The sequence below is a fragment of the Euprymna scolopes genome, chromosome 17 (assembly GCF_053919585.1).
Source record: "Euprymna scolopes isolate OS-2025 chromosome 17, ASM5391958v1, whole genome shotgun sequence".
Taxonomy (NCBI): domain Eukaryota; kingdom Metazoa; phylum Mollusca; class Cephalopoda; order Sepiida; family Sepiolidae; genus Euprymna; species Euprymna scolopes.
Window position 1 is genome coordinate 50608244 of NC_136498.1, and position 23266 is coordinate 50631509.

At 34.0% G+C, this 23266-nt stretch overlaps 1 protein-coding gene across 1 annotated transcript in view; it reads right to left on the minus strand.

The window, feature by feature from the left end:
• Nucleotides 1–371: 371 nt before the first annotated feature.
• LOC145296752 (Y+L amino acid transporter 2-like) overlaps nt 372–23266 on the minus strand; it is a 185083-nt gene continuing 162188 nt past the window's right edge. Inside the window, exons 9-12 of the mRNA XM_080142789.1 lie at nt 16713–16809; nt 14920–15072; nt 4466–4643; nt 372–764 (exon numbers count right to left, since the gene is read on the minus strand). Coding sequence (XP_079998915.1) covers nt 697–764; nt 4466–4643; nt 14920–15072; nt 16713–16809 — 496 coding nt within the window. The 3' untranslated portion in view covers nt 372–696. The remainder of the gene's footprint in view (nt 765–4465; nt 4644–14919; nt 15073–16712; nt 16810–23266) is intronic.

Below are 23266 nucleotides of genomic sequence, written 5' to 3' on the forward strand. Positions count from 1 at the left end.
TTGTGTGGTGGCTCTGGAATTTTTTGATGATGCTCTGTACTGTTGCTGTAGGGACCTCAAATTTCTTGGAAATTGACTTGTAACCTAAACCATCCTTATGTGAATTCACAATTTTAGTCCTAAGATCATTACTAAGCTCTTTTTTCTTCCCCATTCTAATAATTTTTATTCTTTTTTTGGTTTTCAGTTGATATCATTTTAATTTCTGAAAAATGCAAAAAACGAAATGAAATTAATCAAAGGTTGTATAAAAGCATTCAAAATAAGAATCAAACAGGAAACAAACAGTCAGCAACTCGATTAATACTGAAAAAATAAGGGGGTATGATTATTTTTGAACATTGCAGATTTTATAAATAGCTGTATATTTCTTTTATTACAAGTATCCCGAGATTTTAAAATGACGAAAATGATCAGAAGAGGTTTATTAAGAATATGTATCAATATGGACGTAAACAATAAATTCTTACAAAGTTACACCTAATAAACTCAATTTTCAAGAGGGGGTATGAATAATATCGGGCACAAGTGTATATATATATATATATATATATATATATATATAATTATATTTGATGATATTCTGAAGAGGTCATTTATATTTCCTTTCCATTCATTTCACCAATTTGGAGTCGGCATCCATTCTTTTTTGCAGGACCAAAAGACATTGTCTACATCGGATGCTCAGACATTTCTTCAATAAATGGTTTCCTTTTTACTGTATTCACATAACAAGAACGACCGACAGAAATCCGCCAATTTATCTGTTGAAAAGAAATGAAAAAAGCTCTTTGATGAACAAGAAATCACAAAACGTGAGAAATATCATATTTTATAAGCAATTAACAATACACACATATATTCAGATTAAAAAAATAAATGCATAAATAGAAAGAAATAAAGCTGAGTGGACAGCAGCATGTAAAAGCCGTCCATAGCAATAAAAGACACAAACATCAGCAGGTAAGGCTTTGACCTTTGCATTTTGAAATGTGCCAGCTATTTTGTTCATAGGTTATCTTTGTAACAGAATGAACTATCGACAATGAATATTATCTAGCACTAGCAAGCTGCCTGGCGTCATCTGGTTGTAAAATGCGCATAGATATTATATTTTAATTCATACAGAAACTAAGACATGTGCACGCAAGTATTATATTTTTTCCAAACAATCCACTTCTAGTAAGTAAAAAAAAAATACTCGAGCTGAGATTGAAACTAAAGCCAGTGATACAAGTACGATAACCATTAGGTCAGCTTGATACACTCTTTAAAAAGTGTTTTCAAACCTACTTATTCTTAACATAAGGAATCTGTCACGTAAACGATTTATGCATGCGCATTCATGAAACAGTTGACAAACAGATAAAAATCCGATGATTCCCACATGCCAATTTTTCAACTTTGACCCTTTAGCAGTCCTTTTTTTTTAAAAAAAATGAAAACTGATTAAAAGTTTTCCACATGTCTAAATACCCTATATACCAAATTTGGAAGTCCGTAGATCAAACGTTCGTTGAGTATATAGGTTGAGATTGGCCTCACACACACACACACACACACACACACACACATACACATACACACACATTCTCACTATGATTATCACTTCCACTCAGAAAATATGTTGTGACACAAATCGATCACAACAATAGCAAAGCCACATTAATTGTTTTGAAAGCCACCCTATTCTCTAGATTTGGTTCCCCAGGATTAATGACTGCTTGCACACCTCAAAGAAGGCTCCAGGGTAAGAGGTTGTCTTTAATGATATAAAAAAACTGAAAACTGAAACGTATTTTGAGACAAACGACAAATTGTTCTACAAAAGAGTTATTGAATTTTTCAGATGAGCATCAGAATCAATGTATAATCCTAGGAGGAGACTACAATAAGAATTAAAATCACATAAAATCACAGGCTCAGGAATTATTGAGTAATGCGTTTTCGGGGTAGAAAAATTTACCATAATACCCAATTGCTGTGGTGAGAATCTAATCTATTTATTTAATAAGATATTTACATATTGTATATCATACTATAGTACATACGACATGATCATGTTGACACACTGGTTCTCGCTAGATCACCAAAGTTAAGCAATGTTGAGCCTCGACTACTAGATGGGTGACCAATTTGGGAATACCAGATGGGTGACCAGTTTGAGAATATTAGGCGCTGTATGTAAGGAGTACATCGACACCTTCTTGCAAGAATTGCTAAAGCCGAACGTCATTATCTCCCGTAATGGGGATGTACATGCAACTGGGGACTGCTTGTGGATTTCATACTGCCACATGGAACTTCCTACTTCAGAGGAAGCCGGTTAAACCTGCATTAGGGTTTGTGCTGCAGTTTCACTTTATTAGTTTCCGCACCTCCACATTTATTGCTGACGTATCAAATTTGCCTAAAATTACAATTTGTAGACCAAAGTCATGAATAAGTACTGAGGCACAGAAATAATATATGTAATATCTAATGAAATAAATATGTGTTGTATAGTGGAGTGTACATAACAGGGATGCGACATATAACAGAGGATGAGATATTTATATAACAGTGTACATGGCGACAACAATGACGCAATTCTTGGAGATTTCATATTATTAATAGGAGAGATATAATTGTGAAGAAATGATATAGTGGACAGTTCTTTTTAACACGGAGTAGAGAATTCATTATTGATGATAGGGACAGACAGTTAACACTTTCGAAGGGTGTTTCATATTATACTCATTTACAAATACGATAAGCAAAGCACATTACCTTTAGGTGGATGACAAACGAAGACAAAGACTTACTTATAACTTAATGATATTTATTCCAGCTGGATGAGAATGGTTAGGTATTCAATGCCTTGCAGAATTACAGTGTCTTGTCTTCCGTTCTCATTCACTTCCAAAAGGGGCTTCGGCTATCTCAACTCTCCTGACTCTCTGTCAACTCCGAACTCTTTTGACTCTCCTGACTGATTGACTCTAACTTAACTGAATATATTGTAACTATCTTTCTTTGTGACATCAGAACGTGCTCAGACATGTGAATGACTCCTCACGAGTATTTATATATTACATATGTTTCCTACACGCTTTTGGCAACATAAAGGAAATTCCTTAATTTACATTGTTCGATTCTATTTGCTCTGACCCAATTAGTTGTATAGTTATTGCTAACACAATGAACCATGTTATAAATTCCTATCATCGTATCTAAATTGCAATATGTAATCTTTTTAACTTTTGATTACTGGGTTCGATTCTAGCCTTTTCCTTCAATAAATATTATTTTCAATCCTAGTTACTTTGTTTCTCTAATTACCGGGATCTGCCCCCTTCAATATACAACAATATGTATTTATTAATAAATATAGATGTATGAGTTGTTATGATTATAAAGAACATTGTTCAATATTGGTTATTGAGCTTATGCAGGTCTAAGTTTGGAGGCGTGTAGTCAGCAATACATGGTGTCAGGCAATTTCTTGCTTGGTGTTCTTCAAACAATCGTGGCAGTCATTATATCACATAATTTAGATTCCTATCTTTTTTTCTTTCTCTCTTATCATCTCTCTCTTTCTCTCTCTCTCTCTCTTTCTCTCTCTGTGTGTAGATATATACATATATAGTAAGTGTTGAAAATATGTATGGCAATTAAGCTATAAAATATTTTCCATGTTTTATCCTCATGAGGATCTGTCAAGCTAGTGAGTGGTTTCAACTGAGTGCAGTCAAGGTAGAGACTGACTGAAGGATGAAACAAAACAGAGAGGAGAGGAGAATGACTCAATAAATGAGTGAGAAGGCAAAGTTTCTATTTACTTGCCTCCCCACGAGGGCAAATTTAACTACAAAGTTAGTTTCTAATCTGTAAAAAATTCAACTTCCCATTAAGAAGCACTTTGGATTGGAACAGAAATAAAACTGATTACTTCATTGACTGAAGACAGAGGAAATGAAGTGTAGTATCAGACCAGATCTTTTTTTATTCATTTCAAGGTCACCACTTATCAAGGCCTGGAGGCCATTTTAGGGTAAGTGTTTATGCGTGTTAGTTGGACGGATTATTAAAGCAAAGTCTCTATTCGATTTGGATTATGTAGCTTTCATTCTTGTTAGCTTCTTACATCAAGTGGCTTCACGTCTTGTCTGGATTGGCTTCTTCATCTGAGGATCATCACTTATCATGATAATCAGTAGTGGTGGAACTTGGGTAGAGTTTAATTACATAGTAGGACATCTGAGCAAGAACTTGTTTACATTAGGCTTGAAAATGATTATGTTATAGTCAGTTGGGAAGTAGCCCCACGGCATTGTGTTCCACAGATGGACATATCTATGAAAGAAACTCTGTTCGTGGAATTTTTGTTTAGTTTTAGGTACAGATAGAAAGGGAGAGAAATAGTTGTCAGTTGTTGTAGCTCGATGAGTACTTTGAATTTAGCCGCGAAATCAAAGAAAATTACCTTCAATAAAAATTGCCCATTTATATCGAATGGGTCGTTCATGGAAGACATAATAGATGGGGAGGCCAACGAGCATAATTCCAATGGCAATAAACGTCATCATCGGAGTGCTGATCATTGACATACAAAATAAAAGAATTCCCAAGATGAGGAATGTCACAGGAAAAATTGTTGGTACCTACAAAAAAGTAGAAATACAAAAACTTTCAATATAAGAACAGAAACAATAAAATAAAATAGTTAAACACGTAATTGACCAACGCATGTGAACATTTTATAACTTTCTTGTTTTTTCGTTTTATTTTTTTTTTTTTTTTTCGTATTTTCTGGATTCTACCAACTAATGTTCACATCTTGAGTGTTAGTTTCACAACGTTTCAGTGAAAGTAATTTCTGACCTTCTTCAGGTGTATCTTGTCAAACTCGCAAATCTTTAAGACAAACTCTAGAATCTTTCTATCACACTCGGGAATCTTTCTGTCACATTCGGGAATCTGCATGAAATTTCGAACGTAACCTTTTATTTAATCTACATGGGCAGCTTGCTCTAATTCTGTCAGTCATGACTGGGTAGAAGTCGTAAGTAATTCGCAAGGCCCCATAGCATAGTGGATAAAGTACTTGCTATAATTCAGTCGTAAGTTACACTCTTCTGGTGACACTCAAAATACAATTGTATTAGGACTTCTACCCAGTTATGGCAGTCGGAACTAGAGCATCTTACCCGTGTAGATTAAATAAAGGGTTCCGTTCGAAATCCTGTCTGACAAGATACACATGAAGAAGATTGGAGGTTACATCGATTGAAACGTTGTGAAAATAACACTCAAGATGAAAACAGTAGTCCTAAGAATCCAAATAATATGAATAATCAATCCTCATCTCAAAAAAATCAGAAACATAATTTATTGTTTTTAATTCAAGATGAGGGCATCTCGGCTTGTAGAAAAGAAGAAGAATAATTAAAGTCAATTCTCATCTCCACCAGAGAATATTTCTAAGGAAATTAACATTTGACATCGGTTCTCTCTATCGCTCTAAACACTTTCTTAAAGCTGGGGCTATTCTCTATCTCTACAAATCTACTACGAATCAGACGAATGTGTTGAGTACATATTTGGGCTTTTGAATCTCTGTCCCATTCTTGGGTTCTTGATAATGTGCAGAAATGTATCTGTAATTTGATTGGTCATATCCTTCTCTGCAACATTTCTATCACAGACATGATGTTGCCAGTCTCAGTCTTTTCTATAAATATTATTATGGCATCCGTTCTTCTGAATTGTCAGATCTATTCCCTGTTCTTCAGAGTTCTTCAGATTCTCATGGATGGCTCTGCCCTGGGGGAGAAATTGACTCTTTGGTTCTTTCTCATTAAATCTTTCTTGGAGTTCATATATTAGATCCATTGCTCTTTCTGCTTCTTATAAACAATTTCTCACACCTGAAGCTATTCTTTATCTCTACAAATCTACTATCAGACCATATATATATATATATATATATAGAGAGAGAGAGAGAGAGAGAGAGAAAATAAAAAAGGAACAAACCGTATTATATGTTCACCAACGTTTCGTCTTTATTTCGAGACTTCCTCTGGGTGAAATAAAGACGAAACGTTGGTGAACACATAATACGGTTTGTTCCTTTTTTATTTTCTCTATTTTGTCGGAATACTATTTCCATTATTTTCATCATATATATATATATGGATTCTTGTTGTCATATTTGAGCAAGTGAAACCCTTTTGGTAATGTGCAGAAACGTATATGTAATTTGACTGGTCACACCCTTTCCTCTTCTCTGCAATCTCTCTCTCACAGATGTTATGTTGCTAGTCTCAGTCTTTTCTATAAATACTATTATGACATGCGTTCTTCTGAATTGTCAGATCTATTCCCTGCTTCCTTTGTTCCAGCTCGTTGGTTTAGTAGTCTCCATCAATTTGTTATTTTGATACATCATTGTAATACAGCTAGCAGGCGACCCCAGCAAGAGAACCATTCAATGGGTTGTACATATGCAAATGGATTCCATGAGAGGAATGCAGGACTTTCTACCATCGTCTATTGGAATGCATAATTTGACCCAGAAATATGTGAGAGGATATCGGTCAAAGGATTGGAACAATGGGAAAAGAATGTTTATGTAAATCGTCATAAAGAGAAAGTGGGGCAGTTGGTCAGAGAGAAGCAAGTCTGTCACATTTCTTCACCGCCAACATCTACACCTCCCTCACATGCATTTCAGAGATGCCAAAACACCAGTAATAACTAAAGCTGATTTGTCCATGTGAAATAAAATCAACATATTATTTTATAGATCAACTGTGTTGTGTTTTACTCACTATCAGTGTGTATACATTGTAGACCAGTTACAAAAGTAGATGTTAAAAATTATATAGACTGGAAAACACACTTTGAACAACCGACTGCAGTGAATACATCTATTCCAATAGCTTCTTTCCAAGAACCGCAAGCTTGTGGAACTCTCTTGCTGTTGACTGTTTTCCTCCTACATATATCCTTGAACTTTTAAGACTAAGGCTAATAGACATCTTTTGCCTTTATGATAATAATCTTTCATTCTTGCTAGCTTCTTAGATTACGTGATGGGTTGACATGTGATGATCGTGTAGATCAAGGGGGCGTATGGTTTGAGTTGTCCCCCTTTGCAAATTGGCTGTTTGGAGAAATGGAAAACTAGATGGCTCTGGTTGATAGTCAATTTGCATAAGTGGAGAAATGGGCAGCATATAAACGGTACTTTTTTTTAAGCAGGGGCGAAGAGCGCAGAGAGTGAAACGATGGTTGGAAGAAGTGACGGCAAATTCTTTTTGTGACGGTGAATTATTTTTGGACGTTGAAGAGCTTGACCTTTTGGAAGGAACAGCTGTGTCTTATATATATTTTTTTTAATTTCTTTTTTTTTTCTACTTCACTACAACCATATTGTTTTAAATTCGCTTGTGTAAAAATTAATTTTTGAGATTAAAAAAGAGCATTAAAAACTACTTAAAAACACAAAAAAATGAACCAGATAGGCATAAAGGTAACTTTTATTGGCTGCAGTAGCTTTTATTAATTGTATATTTAATTATTTTGAATAGTCATTTGTTGACTGCTCTGCTAAATCATTTCATTTATTTATTTAAAAAAAAGATGGTTGCATCTTTCTTTTCTTATAATTCCGCAAAGTTGTGTTGGTTTCAGTGTCTTAAATTCTAGTATGAAAAAAATTGAACAAATCTCGTAGTAAAATGAACTGACCCTCTTAGATCAGTGATGAGTTATGCAATAGCAAAAGCACCTAGAAATTTCATATTTGTTTATTCAGACATATAAAAACGGAATAAAAATTAGATATTTTATTTCTATTTTGTTAAAAGAATCAATGCTTCTCCAAAGTTCCACCTAGATTGAATGTAGATGTTAAAAACAAAATAGTAACAAATCTGTACAATGTACTTACTTTTGATGGAAAACAAATACCGGTCATAAAAAAAATTACTAAATTCACCCAGCCATTTTATTTTAGAAAATAAATTCAACCTCTAGCTGTACACGGATTATATATACCGTGATCATGAGATTCAAGAGAGATAATTCATTTGTCGCATTTGTTATGACCACCATAAAACAGGCCTGGTCACTGAAAAATTATGTCATGCTTGAAGTACAAGCAAGCAAGACCTGCAAAACTGTTGATAATGAATAACAGCTTTTTACAAAAAGAATTAGAAAACTAAAATAAAATGCATTAAAAAATAAAAAAATAAAAAATAAGGAACATGATTTATACTAAGGTCAAACTTATTTAATATCAATAAAAAAAAAAAATTGGTGTTTCTATACTAATCAAAACGAAATGTTGTAGTCGATAAATGGAGTTTTTAGATAAAAATAGTTTCTACTGATTTTTTTTCTCGATTCTAATAAATTAAAACGTTAGCTTCCAAATTATAAAGTTGAAATTACCTGAATATTACTAAATTATTAAAAAATCATTTAATCATGTTTGCAGGTGGGAAAATTGCGGCCATCTTGTCCAAATCGAAATGGAAAATTACCTCCCTTTTTGAACTCTCCTGTTTTCTTCAAATTCTATTTTCTATTTTCTTTAATAAATAATTTTCTACCTTATCGATTTTTGTAATTTTCAGATATAATCATCTTAAAAATACAAGGTAGATACCATTGTTTTCATGTGAAATTCGGTTTTACAATTTACAAAATTTCGTTCTGATAGTGGAGAAGCGCCCAAGAATTACTTCAAAAGGATAATTGTGTGTTTCTGCATTAAAAATAAATAAATGTTTCGTTGCTTCATGGATTTTAAAGACTAAAAAAATTAATTTAAAAACGAAAATTTCACGGTTCCATTTATATTGAAACTGAGCTTTATTCATAATCAATAATAAATTAAAAGCAAGATTATGGCTGTAAATTATATATGTTTAAAGAAGGAGAAAGTTAAATATTGAAAAAAAAAACTGAATTATGAATTTAGGTAGTAAACAAACAAATAAATTAAAATGGAACAATAACATTCTTTACATGAAATGGAACAATGAATAATTCATTAAAATGAAATCAAACGATGAATGTTTTTTTAAAAAAGATAAATAATTATTATACTAATAGCCTAACAGAAATAATAAACTTGAAACATTCTTTTTTATGCACACACACACACACGCACACACACACACACACACACAGTTATAACATAATTTAATGAATTAAAAAATAGAGAAGTGAGAAAGTTAAAACTCGTATAGTGAAGTCATGATCAAAGTTAAAATTTGGCTATTAATAAGTTTACAATTTCTGTTTCAAAAACTGAAGATGTTTTAAAAAGATATCAATGATTCTTTACAAAAACATATTTATTATCACGAGAGCAAACTCAAAGACTTTCATGCAAAAATTATTTGTTTGCCAATTTTTAAAACTAAAGAAAAAAGAAATTTCTGACTTAAAATCTAACTTTTTAAAATCCTTATAAGGAAATAATAAAATGTTAAAAGAAAAATAATTTAACACGATGTTTGCAAGAAAAAAAAAATGAATTGTAAAATAAGTTTCATTTAAAAAAAAGTATTTTTAAAATGGATGCATTTTTAATGTAATTAAAGCCACATATGAATTAGTTTTTGATGACAATCAGAGAAAATTAAGTTTTGCTAAATTGGCCTAAGATTTTCAAAGTTTTAAGGAAATAATTGCCTTCCTTGTTACAATTCAAACTCTCCATTTCCTTTTTATTTTAAGCAAAACTCAATTTTTGCTCATTATCGTCAAAAGCTACTTTTATTGATAATTAATTTTCTACCTTTCGTAATTTTTGAATATGTTCATTACTGTGACATGACAATTAAGTAGATATCATTGGTTTTACTTGAAATTCAATATTTCGAATTTTGCTATTATAACAAAGAGTCCCGAAAATGGCTAACATTCGGAATAGTCTGTATTGCAGCCACTGTACTTTATTCTGTGACGTTTGCAGGTCATGTGAGTTTTCATGAAACGGCATTCTATTCACGACGGTTGTGGTTTGACTCTATCTCTCTTGACTTTCATAATAATGACGATATTGACTGAAATATTTACTTAACTGAACTTGCATTATTGTTTGGCTATTATTTCGTCAACAAGAGTGATCTCCCTTGGTCTATGAAATTTCCTTTATTACACACTTGGATTTCAATGTTTCACCAAAAGGACTTGGCAGTTAGAAAATGATTGCAACAGAGATCGTTTGTTTTCAAGTGGCCAATCTCATTTTCATCTTACAATCCTTCACTCTACAATAAAGCACAAGGTCTTTCATAGACATGAGGGGAAAATAAATGTAAACATATCCAAAACAATAGCCGAAACCATAGAAAACGATTTTCATTTAATTTTATTTCAGGTGAAGTTCTCAGAAATCAAGAGGACTCTTTCTTGTGGTCTAACACTTGATCTCAATACTAAATACATAGATATTCGAATATTCCATGATAGTTCTCCTTTACTTATCAAACACTGAACTAGTAAAGAAGTAAAGAACAATTTTCTTCTCCCCAATTGACCATGTTATGTTATAGTATGTTTTTCTCGCGGTTTCTTGGTCTTATTGGATTTCAGAAAAAGAATTCATCTAGTCTGGTGGAGTATTCAACTCTGTGCTGTTACTTGAGGTAACATCAAGGTGCATTATTCCTCGTAAAAGCCAGTGTGGGTTAGTCATACCGATGAGATCTTATTTGGGCTACGAATATTATGTAATTTTGAATATTTAGTCAGGGTTTATTTGTAGAGAAAAATATCCTCCTGCCAGGTTGTCCTGACAAACCTCTGCACAGAGAGACTTAAGTTACTCGGGGATAGAGTCTCATAGGCACTCAAGTTCTATAGTGGAATTGAGCCGTAAATGGTTGGTAACATTTACTGCTACTAAAACTAAGCTTTAACTTCAACTACAAAAACCAATTCCACCATCAGTTGCCATAACAAATAACACTGAGAGCTCATTTTTCAGATTCTTCCATCTAACATTCGCAGGCAACATGAATTGGAACAAATACATTTAGAACATTGCCAAGGCAGCTGCAAATAAGGTGGATTCCCTCTACCATGCCAGAAAATTACTTGCACAAGATAGCGTTCTATATCTTTACAAAGCCACAATTTTCTCATGGAGTATTGTTGCCACATCGAAGCTGGTGCATTTACCACTAATCTCTCTTGGAAATTGTTGTAAACTTTACATCTAATTCAGAAGCAAGTTCTCAAGCAGTTGTGCATAGATTGGTTTCGACTAAGGCTCTTAACTGATAGTTCTCTGTAGTACTTACCAACGAAACAAACGCCCACGTGTTTGTGCCTTGTATAGGCATGCACGACAATAAAACTTGGGTTTTTATAAGCGGAAGTCTCGAGGTTGTCAGGAATCTATAGGTGCATGCGCAAGAGGAGGGATAGAGATAGTGGTATAAAAGGCAGGTCGAGTGAGAAGGTTGTTGTTGTTGTTGTCATCGGACGTTACAGTGACGCATGCGTTAGCAGGTGATTAAGAGGCTGTGTTTTTTTTTGTGTGTCAAGTCGCGCACCTCGGTGAAGGTGAAGGTCATATTCTCAACATCAATGGCCGACCATTACATTCATCATCTTCAAGACTCTTGTTGCTGCTACAAAATTTCTTAAACCACCTTTGTACTATGCATTTAATAGTGGTTACTGGGCCAAACGTTTCATTGATATCGCAAGCTGCTTCAGCAGCTTTTCAGCCTAGCTTGAATTTAAATAAGAAAATTGTGTGAATTTATTTACTTTTTTCCATCTCATATTTAACGCTTAAAAAAAAGACACAAACGATTGTAACTTAAACGATTAAATAGAGCAAAAAATGATATATAAAGTAAAGGTATTATAATTAAAACTTATTCAAAATACATCATTTGAAATCAAAATTAAAAATCTGCAAGAACTTTCTTGTCAACCTAATCATAGGTTTTGCACTATCAGCCAAGCTTTAACCTCTGTCCCATCACCCCAATGTCACATCCTTGTGCCTGTTTTACAAGTATTTTCATGGAATATGCTCTGATGAACTCAGAGTACTTGTGCCCTCTCAACATACATACCCCCAACTAACTTGACAAGCAGCAAAATCCCACCCTTTCACTGTTGAGGTCCCTAGATGCTGGAAAGTCTCCTATTCTAATAGCTTCTTCCCTTGGGATGTTAGACTTTGGAATTCCCTCTTTGTTTCCTGCTTCCCTGCCTATACTATACTGAAAAAGTTTAAGTTTAATGTGAAAATACAGCTTGCTGCTCAACTCCTCACGTAGTCCATTATAAACGTGATCCCAAATAGTAGCCCCTTACGTTTCAAGTAGCAATATACATTGTTTGGGATGAAAAAGAGTAAAAAAAAAAATAAATAAATAAATATATGCTCTGCCATCCCATCACACAAGACTTGGCAAATAAAACAAGTACCTTTTTCTAGCTTCCAAACAAAACAATTTCAAGTGTGAGGTGGAAGTAAGAAAGTTAATAGCAAGTCAGATAACCCTCGCCGTTTTAAATGAATTCAGGACGAAATCCTCCGCTTTACAATAAGTCAGTGTTTTTTCTTTTTCATTTGATCACCAGAAATTTATGTATGAAAAATGACATGATTCTATGACTGTTAATGTAGAGAATACTCGCAAAGCATTTTATCTTTTGTCATTTTTGGAGGAAGACATAGACTAGGTTAAGAATAAGTGTAAAATAATTACATTATTGCCTATATATTTGTTTATTTTTCTTGAATGAAAAACCTGAATAAATGCATATTTGGTTTCATAATGTTATGTGAAACTTAACCGGAGTTATTTCCCTTGGAATTGCAATATTAATTCAGCAGATCTCTTTCTACAAGAGATTTTCACTTTTTTTCCACCTATATATTAATTGGAAGAAGACAAAATAAACAAAGACCAGTGCTCTAAATCAAAATATCAAAATAAAAAATAATTACAAATTATCATCGTTTTATGCTTCATACACCATCAATTATATATATATATATATATATATATATATATATATATATATATATATATATATATATATATATATATATATATATATCAGGAGAGCAAGTTGATGCATTGATTGCAGGTTATTAAATGACTTACTGACTAAATAGTTTTGACACTAGTTAATTGCATCTGTTTATTTTGTACTTCGGTTAATACTTATACGTTTGAAGTTCGATAACTTTTGTCTTTCTTATTATCTCCCTTTCTACACAAAATCCCATGTTTCATTGCTTGTTTTCAATAAAAACAAAAATAAAATAAATTATTATTTCTACCGTTCCCACGTGTGTATTTCCTTGTTTGAATTTCTACTAATTCCTTATCTTTTTCCAGTAACAATGCCACTTGCAACAAGTTATACGTCCAGAAGAGATAACGGAAACCGTTAGAGGACAAAGATAAAACAAAGTATGAAATTTTGGAAATTAAATTCTTAGGCTATCTATGCATGCTCAATACAGCCTTATGCATGTTTTGCAAGCCATAACGAAAAATATCTTTAGTTCATTTGCCTTATTTTTAGAGGCAATCAAATATTCATTAAAAAAAAAAAAAAATCGACACAGTATTCCAAAACAAAATAAAAGGAAGAAAAGTGTTTAAGAGCAGAATGGCAAGTCAAAACACACACACACAAAAACAACTCACTTTAAAGATGATAATCAGAAAAAAAAGCCCCCCCCTCCCCGAAAAAAAAATATGACACTATCTTGCCAGGTTTTTAGCAACAATCTTTAATGTATTTGGAGAGATTGAGAAAACACATCTATTTCCTTTTTTTCTTTCTTCTTTCTATTTCAACTTATTTATTTTTCTTTTCCTCTTTTTTTTTAAAAAAAAACTTTTTTTTTTAGCTTTCTTACCCTTTTTCTTATTTTCTTTGTTTTACTTCACTGATTCAAACGTTAGTTCATGACGGCAACCTTCTGTCTAATAAGGCAATGACATTCTGCATCCAGTCTGGTGCAATGCAGCATCTGCTGTCGTTATACTGTTTGAAGCTGGAATTAGTTCTTTGGATGCAGGTCTAGGCGAGTGATAAGGAGATCTAGGTTTGTCCATTTACCAGGGTCCCTCTCTCAGCATTGTAGACAAAGTCAGATGAAAAGGCAGGTCAATATGATCGGAGCCAGCACAGCTGTACGAGTTGCCGGAAAGGTGTTGTTATGCTTCACCATCCGCTCATCAAACTTTTTCCAGATTTACTTTTCCAAAGACGCCCACAAGGCAATGGAGCTATTATCTGAAAGCTGGTGAAAATTTGAAAATATTTCCAATTTTGACAAACCTAACGGAGATTTTCATTGTACTTATGGTTGTATCGAAATGAAAGCGAAACGATTCTTTTTAAAAAGTGTTGGGCGAAAGAAACGTGAATTCTGTAATGGTGAAAATTTAGAAAAAGTTTTGTTAGTGCGTATATGATTCTTCATGTGAACCCTGGTGAAGCATAATTATTTCTTACATCATTTTTTTTAACAGAGATGTAATAACTGTAGAGTCCATGTATGGAGTATTGTTGGTGCATCTGCTACTAGTTTTTTTTTTCTCCTAGACAGAGTTCAGAAAAGAATCACCAACCTGATAGGTCTCACTCTGTCAACCAAACTCTAATATCTGTCCCATCCTTGTGCCTTTTACTTTAATAGTTTCTTCCTTTGAACCACTAGACTTTGGAATTCCCTCCCAGACTCCTGCTTCCCTGACTGTATTGACACACAGAAGTGCAAGTGTAATGTGAACAGACATCTTGCTGCTCAACTCCCTACATAGTGTCCCTACAAATTATGTTCCAAATAGTAGCCCTACATCCAAGTGGCACTGTGTCTTGTTTGAGGTGAAATAGAAATTTTTAAAAAGTAATCATACTGACCCATAATTCATTATTGTCTCTGTATTTGGGTAATTTTCTCAGACGGAAGAGTCCAACAATTGCCAGCATGTAACCGACGTTGTTGATCTGTGAATAAGAGCCGATAATTGTGGTGATGTCGTTGAACCAAATGATTATCGATGATATTAAAGTCTGCAAAGAGAAAGACAAAACACGGGAATAAAAGAAAAGGCAAATTAATTATTATATACAACTGTAGGATAGATTATTGTTTGGATAACATATAGATGATGGTCCCCCTCTTAAAAATATGCCAAGGTCCACAATTTCATAATGGATGACCATATGTTGGATAGTAATTACATAAGCTTGCATTAATCTTAACAAAGGATAAAATAACTACAGGTTGAAATGAAACAAAGTTTGGGAAATAAACAGGAAGTGATGTCATGTGACTTTAAAAAAAGGTCAAACTAGAGTAAAACAAAGAAACATCCTAGATATCAAGGTTGACAAAGAAACAGTGGTTTGAGACCAGTCTATTTATGGACATGGCATGAGACAGACTGCCAATAATGCTATAATAACTAAGAGAAAAATGTCCTCTAAGATCTGTTTGCTGTGTCCACCAATTTATTTCTATACATAATAAAATGATAACTATCGAACTTGTAGGAAACCAAAGAGTAATCAATAGTGATAATAATCACCACCATGACTTCTACTAGATGCCACTGCCAGATAATACCCGACAATGGAATCCAGATGGTTCCATTTGGGCCACAGCTGCCAGTGCCCGCTATTTTCAGTGGGCCCCAATAGCAACCATAGTTTTATTTGTTTTCGAGGAGCATCCTTTCCAGATTCTGTTCATGCTTTGTGTCATACTTCCACCGGGCAACGCTGGTACATGGATCCTGCTAGTCCTTAATTAGATAGTTAACTAATGTCTAATGTGTGTGAGCCCATATAAAAAGAATGTTTAAGAAATTATAACACTACACCACATTGAGAGTTAAAATGTAATAATTGTTGAAAATGGATAAAAATATAAAAGGAGAAAGACATGGTTAACGAACTTAGTATCTATATATCTATAAAAGCAAGTGTGTGTGTGTGTGTGTGTGTGTGTGTGTGTGTGTGTGTGTGTGTGTGTGTGTGTGTGTGTGTGTACATTTCCCTACACAATAACTGTCAATTTTCAGTCTACAGACTCGAAATCTGGCTTACAGGGTATTGAGATTTGAGAAATCTTTGTAATCCGTTTCTGGCCAGAAATGTAGAAAAGTGCCCAAGTCAGGGAGAAAGAATGGATGTTTTTCACCAAATTTTCGATATTTGTTGTCCAAAGGGTAGAGCTTCAAAACGATACCGATATTGTGAAAATCCGTCGCCTTTGTCAAAAGTTTTAGGCAAACATACAAACATACATACATACATAATACGTACATTTAAACAGACAGGTGAGATTTATATTATAGACTAGCGGGGGGTACCCAGCGTTGCCCTGGTGTTTAGAAGTGTGTGTGCTCGGGCGGGGTGTTAATCAAAACATAAGAATAAGCAAAGTAAATATTTTAAAACTTAAAAAAATCGAAAAAAACACCAAAAAACTAACGTAAGGCAAACGAACGATGTTAAATGTAAAAATGGGAAAAACAAAAAAAGAAAACGCGAAAAAGAAAACAGAAAAACTTCTTTAAAAAATCTGAAAATTAACCCACCCACCCCCCAAAAAACACGTGAAAAATGGCTTAAATAACCCCATAACAAAAAAAAAAAAGTGGGGGGGGGGATGAGTTGTATGTGTTTATTGGCAAAAAAATACTTACCGTAAGAAGCAATGCAGGAATTGGAGTTTTTCTCTCTGTGTGAATCATGGATAGGAATTCTGGTAATAACTGAGATCGCCCGGCTGTGTACATTACCCTGTAATATATAATAACATAAAGTGATTTTCTTTTTTTAGATAAAGTAATTTATATGTATAAAATGATTTTCGTTTTTTGAATAAAATGATTTATAGTAACTTTTGGTGCTTCTTAATCATATAATAACCACCAAAAATCTAGATTTATAAATACAAATGTTGGGCCATTTTTCGCACTGATTTAACCTTACAGAGTAGATGTATCACCTTTTTTTGTTTTTAAATACTATTCATGCATATACGATATCAATCGCTAGATTAACTAATTTGCATATTCGTTTTGAAAAAGGACATTTTATTAATTAACTATTATTTGTTATTGTTAATTTTTAATTCATTGATTGTTTTAATATATTTCACTTACAATTTAGAAATATGTCTTAAGTGTTTAAAAAAACCTCTAAAAAAGAACCATTTCAATACAAGAATTAAAACGATTATTTAAGTCGTTTTAATTCTTGTGTTGAAATGGTTCTTTTTTAGAGGTTTTTTTTAAACACTTAAGACATATTTCTAAATTGTAAGTGAAAAGGCGAATTGATTTCTTTCTCTTTTTCTTTCCGTACAATCAGATTCAGGAGATAAATTCATATAAAAATTAACAAAATGTTATTGGCTATCTATTTGAATAAATGAGAACGATTTCGTGTCAGGTTTACAACAAAGTTATAAATTAAATGTCTATTTTGAATTACGATTTAAAGCATTTTAAGTGGCGAACTTTGCGAAATGATGAGGAATCAGTAAAGTCAGCAAATGATGATTTTAGATTTATGCTATGCAGGGTGGAATGATAAAATTGTCACCCTAAAGGAAAGAACACTACAGTTTTATTTTAAGACTTTTATTGAAAAAAATCAATTCAGGTAACTTCATTATGAAGTAGAGCTGACATCTATTTAATGTAGCTGCCTTCAGCCTTAATCACCGCCTCAATACAGGCCTGGAACTGGGAGCATGCCTTTTCCACAAGTGCTGGCAGGAGCTCAGCGAATGGTGGTGATCAGGCCGGCTTTGGTGTTGTGGGAGGTCATGTTGGTGATGCTCTCGATGCATGACCACACAAAGTAGTCCAGTAGGTTCAGTTCGTGGAGGAGGGGGTCCAGTGAGAGAACAGTACAAAGTTGTAGCACTACTTCTGAAGCTAAGCTTGGGTCTCTTTGGACTTTGGCCAAGTTCTGCTGGCGCCCACCTGATTGCACCAGGGGATTACCACATTTTTCAGCACATCTAGGTACACTTTCGTGTTGACTTTCAAAGATGTGAGGTGGCTTTATGTGGCCCTCACTTGAAACCGCACCAAAGACCATAACCGTGGTCGGAAACTTTGTTGAGCTCTGCCCTCAAGCATTAAACCATCCAGATTTGCGTTTTGAGGGCGCTGGATTCCTGTTGTCATAACTTGGATCGGTAGAGAGCATGAGTTGTACAGTGGCGCATCTCTGATCTTGCTTGTTGAATATTGTGTCACTTTCAGACATGATAGAAGGCTCCTATCACTCTTGGAAATTGTACACAACTGGCCAACTAGTAGACGGTCTGCAACAAAAAAGGAAACCGGTTTTCATCAAATTGAAATGGAATCATAGTAAATATAGTATAAGGTAGTTGTTATATCAGAGAAGCAGAGAAAAGGGAGGAATTCGTTTTTCAGTTTTAAACAAACAATTTCCAATAATGCATTTTTTTTTTCTGAATATTTAAAACAGTACATTTCTCCTTCTCCGGACGCGTGTGACTTTTCATCTCTGCTCTGACGTCACTCACACGTCTCGAACATGTGCTTCTCTCGTAACACCACTTCTGTAAATGCTCTGCTTCTCTCGCCTAACATCCTTTTGTCTCTACTGTGACGTCACTTTGTGCAGCTTGCTTGGTCATTTGCATATTTTTATGCGGTTGTTCCTGCTCCGAGTGTCACCAGCTTTGTTACAATAGTATATATTTTTAAATAACTGTTTCAAGGAAAAATTAATATTCTTATAACATTTTTCAGTAATCCAATAGTTGTTCTATTTTTTAATAATACATGTTAGATATGGCAGTATTACACACACATTATATATATATATATATAATAATAATTTATTTAATAATTATTATAGTAAATAACTATGTCAGCCCTTTTAAGAAACTCGTTTCTTATCGTTGAGAATTTTCAGGTGAAATAAAAAGTCGGTCAATTTAGCTCTTATGCGCAGATCATCATATAATGATTAGATCACTCTGACAGATGTTAAAAAAGCATTTTAAAAAAATAAATGTTTAAATATCAACAGCATTTCTCACAGTTAAGGTGGCCTAATGCAGTCAGAGATGGCTTCTGTTGCCGGGTTCGAATCTATCAACCGGTGTTAATTGTGACACCCTGTACTGATGATTCCTGAAAGGATGAAATACTACTGTCTGTAGGTATTTAATAATTATTATAGTATATATATATATATATATATATATATATATATATATATATATATTTGAGTTAGAAAAAAATTAAAATAGCACAAAAACAAGATCCGATATCAGGAACGTTTTTGTTATTGCTTTTTGAGGGAGGTGGTGTTAGATCAACACTGCTGGGATGCTATGGTATAGAATACTGTTTTGTTTTTAAATCTCCGAAACAATTTTTCATAGTAAACAACTTATGATCCCTGCAATAATATTAGGACTAGCATACATTTTTGGAAGCAAACTAATGCATATAAGAGAAACTGATTTCTAAGCAAAGGAGTTTTCCAACAAAGTTATTTTTTTTTTTTTAATTTTACAAGTAAAGAAACTTCTAAGATGGACTCCTTACCATGGGGTTAATATCCTCTGGATTGTTTTTCATGGATTTTAATTGGCTAACCCTCTAAAGTTTGAACTACTTTTGTCTTGATACTATCATTTTTTATATATCTAATCTATAAAAGGCGATCTGTTTGTCTGTGTGTCCTTCTGTCTGTCTTCATATTTTCAAACTCTATCTCCTCCTAAACTAAAAGTCGCAAAGCGGCGCTAGGGGCCTCAAATGATTGGATATTTTATGGGCCATTTTTTATGGGTCTTTAGCTGCTTAAAACTGTTTTTAAGAGGTGAAAAATGGGTCGAAATTGAAAACATCTTTATACATTAAGTTATCAAATTCACCAAAATTTCATTACTAATGATTACTATATTGTCCAATGTCTACTGTACACTCTTTAACCCTTATCCTTGAGTGGCCTCTTGGCCTTGATAAGTGGTGATGCCTATGTAAAAAAAAAAAACATTTTGTACATTCACGTTGTACATGTACGTTTATTCTTAATTTTTAATTAAAAATTTTTAATTTTTTATCAGTTCATAAGCGTGTCACATTGATACTTAAAATGCTGCAGTTTTGCTTTCTAGCTGATGGCACCCAAGTACTTCTTTTTTACTTTTGAAATCACGACTCTATAATAAAATATACAAAATCTGGAGAAATTAAAATATCATATTTAAGCGTAACTTACGACCGGGCAAAACTGGGCGCCCCCACTCCCGTCAGTATTTATATATATTTTTTCCACTGCTTATTATTTTATACATGTTTTTGTATTTCTCTATTAATCTCTCTTTATGTATTTCCTATTCTCCCATATATGTTTTTTTTTCTGTTATCTTATTTCTACTTACACTCTCAACTGCTATAAGCATATATTCTTTCTCATTTCTATGTTAATGTCCTCAAGCCAGACTTTTTCTATATTTATAAATCCGGCTTGTTCTCCTCTTCTGATGAGATGCATTTAGCTTTGAAATGTTATGGCCTAAAGAGGTTCTTTCTTTTTCGTTTTCCTTATTGATCTGATGAGTTAATAAATCTTTTATTATTTAACTTCAAATTCTCATTTCTCATTTTATATGTTTAAAATTCAATGTTATTTCAAGCGGTTAATGGTAGCCGAATGGATACGGTCTCCGCTAATCGAGCCAGAGATATTTCGTGTTGCGGGGTTCGAATCGTTCGACTGGTAGTAATCGTGACACCCTGCACTGAAGATTCCCGAAAGGATGAAATGTTAAGGTCAGTATTTTGTTGTACCTAGCATACAGCAAAGACAGAGTGTCTGTAGGTATTTAATTATTATAGTAGAAAATAATTATGACAGCCCCTTTAAGAAATTCGTTTCTTATCGTTGAGCACTTTCAGTTGAATTAAAAAGTCGGTCAATTTAGCTCTTATGCCTAGATCATCGTATAACGATTAGATCACTGTCTGCCTGACGTAAATGAACACTTAAAATTAAGATGTTTAAAATTCAATGTTATTTCAAGCGGTTAATGGTAGCCGAATGGATACGGTCTCCGCTAATCGAGCCAGAGATGTCTCGTGTTGCGGAGTTCGAATCGTTCGACTGGTAGTAATCGTGACACCCTGCACTGAAGATTCCCGAAAGGATGAAACACTAGTGTCTGTAGGTATTTAATTATTATAGTAGAAAATAATTATATATATATATATATATATATATAGTCATAGACATACAGTACTGTTTCGTTTTATCACAACTCATCGGTGTGGCTAGACAAACACCTTTCCCCAGCCGTGGATTGAACCTACAACCGTCGCATTGACAGTCGGCAGCTCTCACCGTTCGGCTACGAATCAGTGCCGTAAATATTTCTCGTAGAGTGTGTATTAAATCCACACCCTCCTGTCGCACAGTGCTCGACCCATCAGCTTGTTTACAAACAAATTAATAGTGGGCTTCGCTTAATCGCTTTTAAAAGGCATCGGGGGGAAAATATATTTACAAAGTGTTCAACCCAAAGAGGGGGGGCTTTAATTGTTATTATATATATATATATATATATATATATATGTATCGTTAGTAAACAATATCGAAATCATATTTATATAACATTCATATTATTTTATTGGTTGTATGGTACGTCTTACACGTGTTTCATTGAATGGTATAGATTGACCAAACAACTCATCAGAAAACCATATAAATCCAGAAGAAAAATACAGTTTTCCTTAAAGTAGTAGCACTCGTGTGTATGTGTGTGTGTGTGTGTGTGTGTGTGTGTGTGTGTGTGTGTGTGTGTGTGTGTGTGTGTGTGTACAACTCTCCTACAGCCCAAACAACTGAACCGATCACGACCATACCTGACATTTTTTTTTTTTTTTTTTTTTTACATAGGCATCACCACATTTCAAGGATAAGGGTTAAAGAGTGTACAGTAGAAATTGGACAATATAGTAATCATTAGTAATGAAAATTTGGTAAATTTGATAATTTATATGGAACGGCTCATCAAGAACTTATTTACGTTAGACTTGAACACAACCATATTGTAGTCAGCCGGAAAGCAGGAAAACGGAAGACAATTCCACAGGCGTGCAGTTCTAAGAAAGAAGCTTTGTTCATGGAATCTACGTTTAGGTTTAGGCACAGATAAAGAGTGGGAGGAATTATTGATAGTGTTTACAGCTAGACGAGTGTTTCTTGTGAAAGTTTGGCGAGGGGGGACCATAGATTGAAGCTCAGTCGAACACTTTCCATGAAAATAACGATACATCAGAGACAAACTCGCAACATCTCTTCTGTGAGATAGAGGTTGCAAGGAGGAGAAAAGGACATCTCCTACGAGGCTACGAAGTCTATTTTGAACTCTATCAAGGCAGGACAAGTCCTTTCTAGCAGCTCCTGCCCATATGTGGCAACAGTATTCCATCCTTGGACGTACCTGGCTCTTATATAGATAGAGAATTGCATCAGCAGTGAGATATTTACCGGATCGATAGAAAGATCCCACCATTTTTCCAGCGGCCTTGGCAACAGATTTGATGTACGTGTTCCATTTAAGATCAGGAGTAATGGTCAAGCCCAGGAGCTTGTCAAAACTTGAGGCCTCCTGAAGACGAGAGCCATTCATTTCAATTGATGCCAGATGTGGATCAGAATGTTGATGATGTAAAGAGAGAAGCTTGGTTTTAGGTGCATTAAAAGTAACCAGCCACTCCTTTCCCCATTGTACTACGTGCTCAAGATCAGAGGAGAGAGAATTGGAGAGAACTTGGTCGTTTACTGTCTTAGATGTGCTACCATAAATGGTAGTGTCGTCAGCATAAATGTCTACAAATGATGTAAGGATGTGATTTGGAAGATCATTAATGTAGATCAGGAAAAGAGTTGGGCCCAGGATGGACCCCTGAGGGACACCGGCATTAATACTGTGAGCTTCTGATTTTTGCCCCTCAACTACTACTCTTATGAACCTATCAGAAAGAAATGATTTAATAATTGAGAAGACTTTTCCAGCTATACCATAGCTAGCGATCTTATGAAGTAAACCTTTATGCCATACCCTATCAAAGGCTTTAGATATGTCAAGAGCAATTGCCCTAGAAAGATTGCCACCATCGAGAGATTTGCTAATCCTATGCAATATAACTGTAAGCACATCTGCTGTAGATCTAGCAGAACGGAAACCATA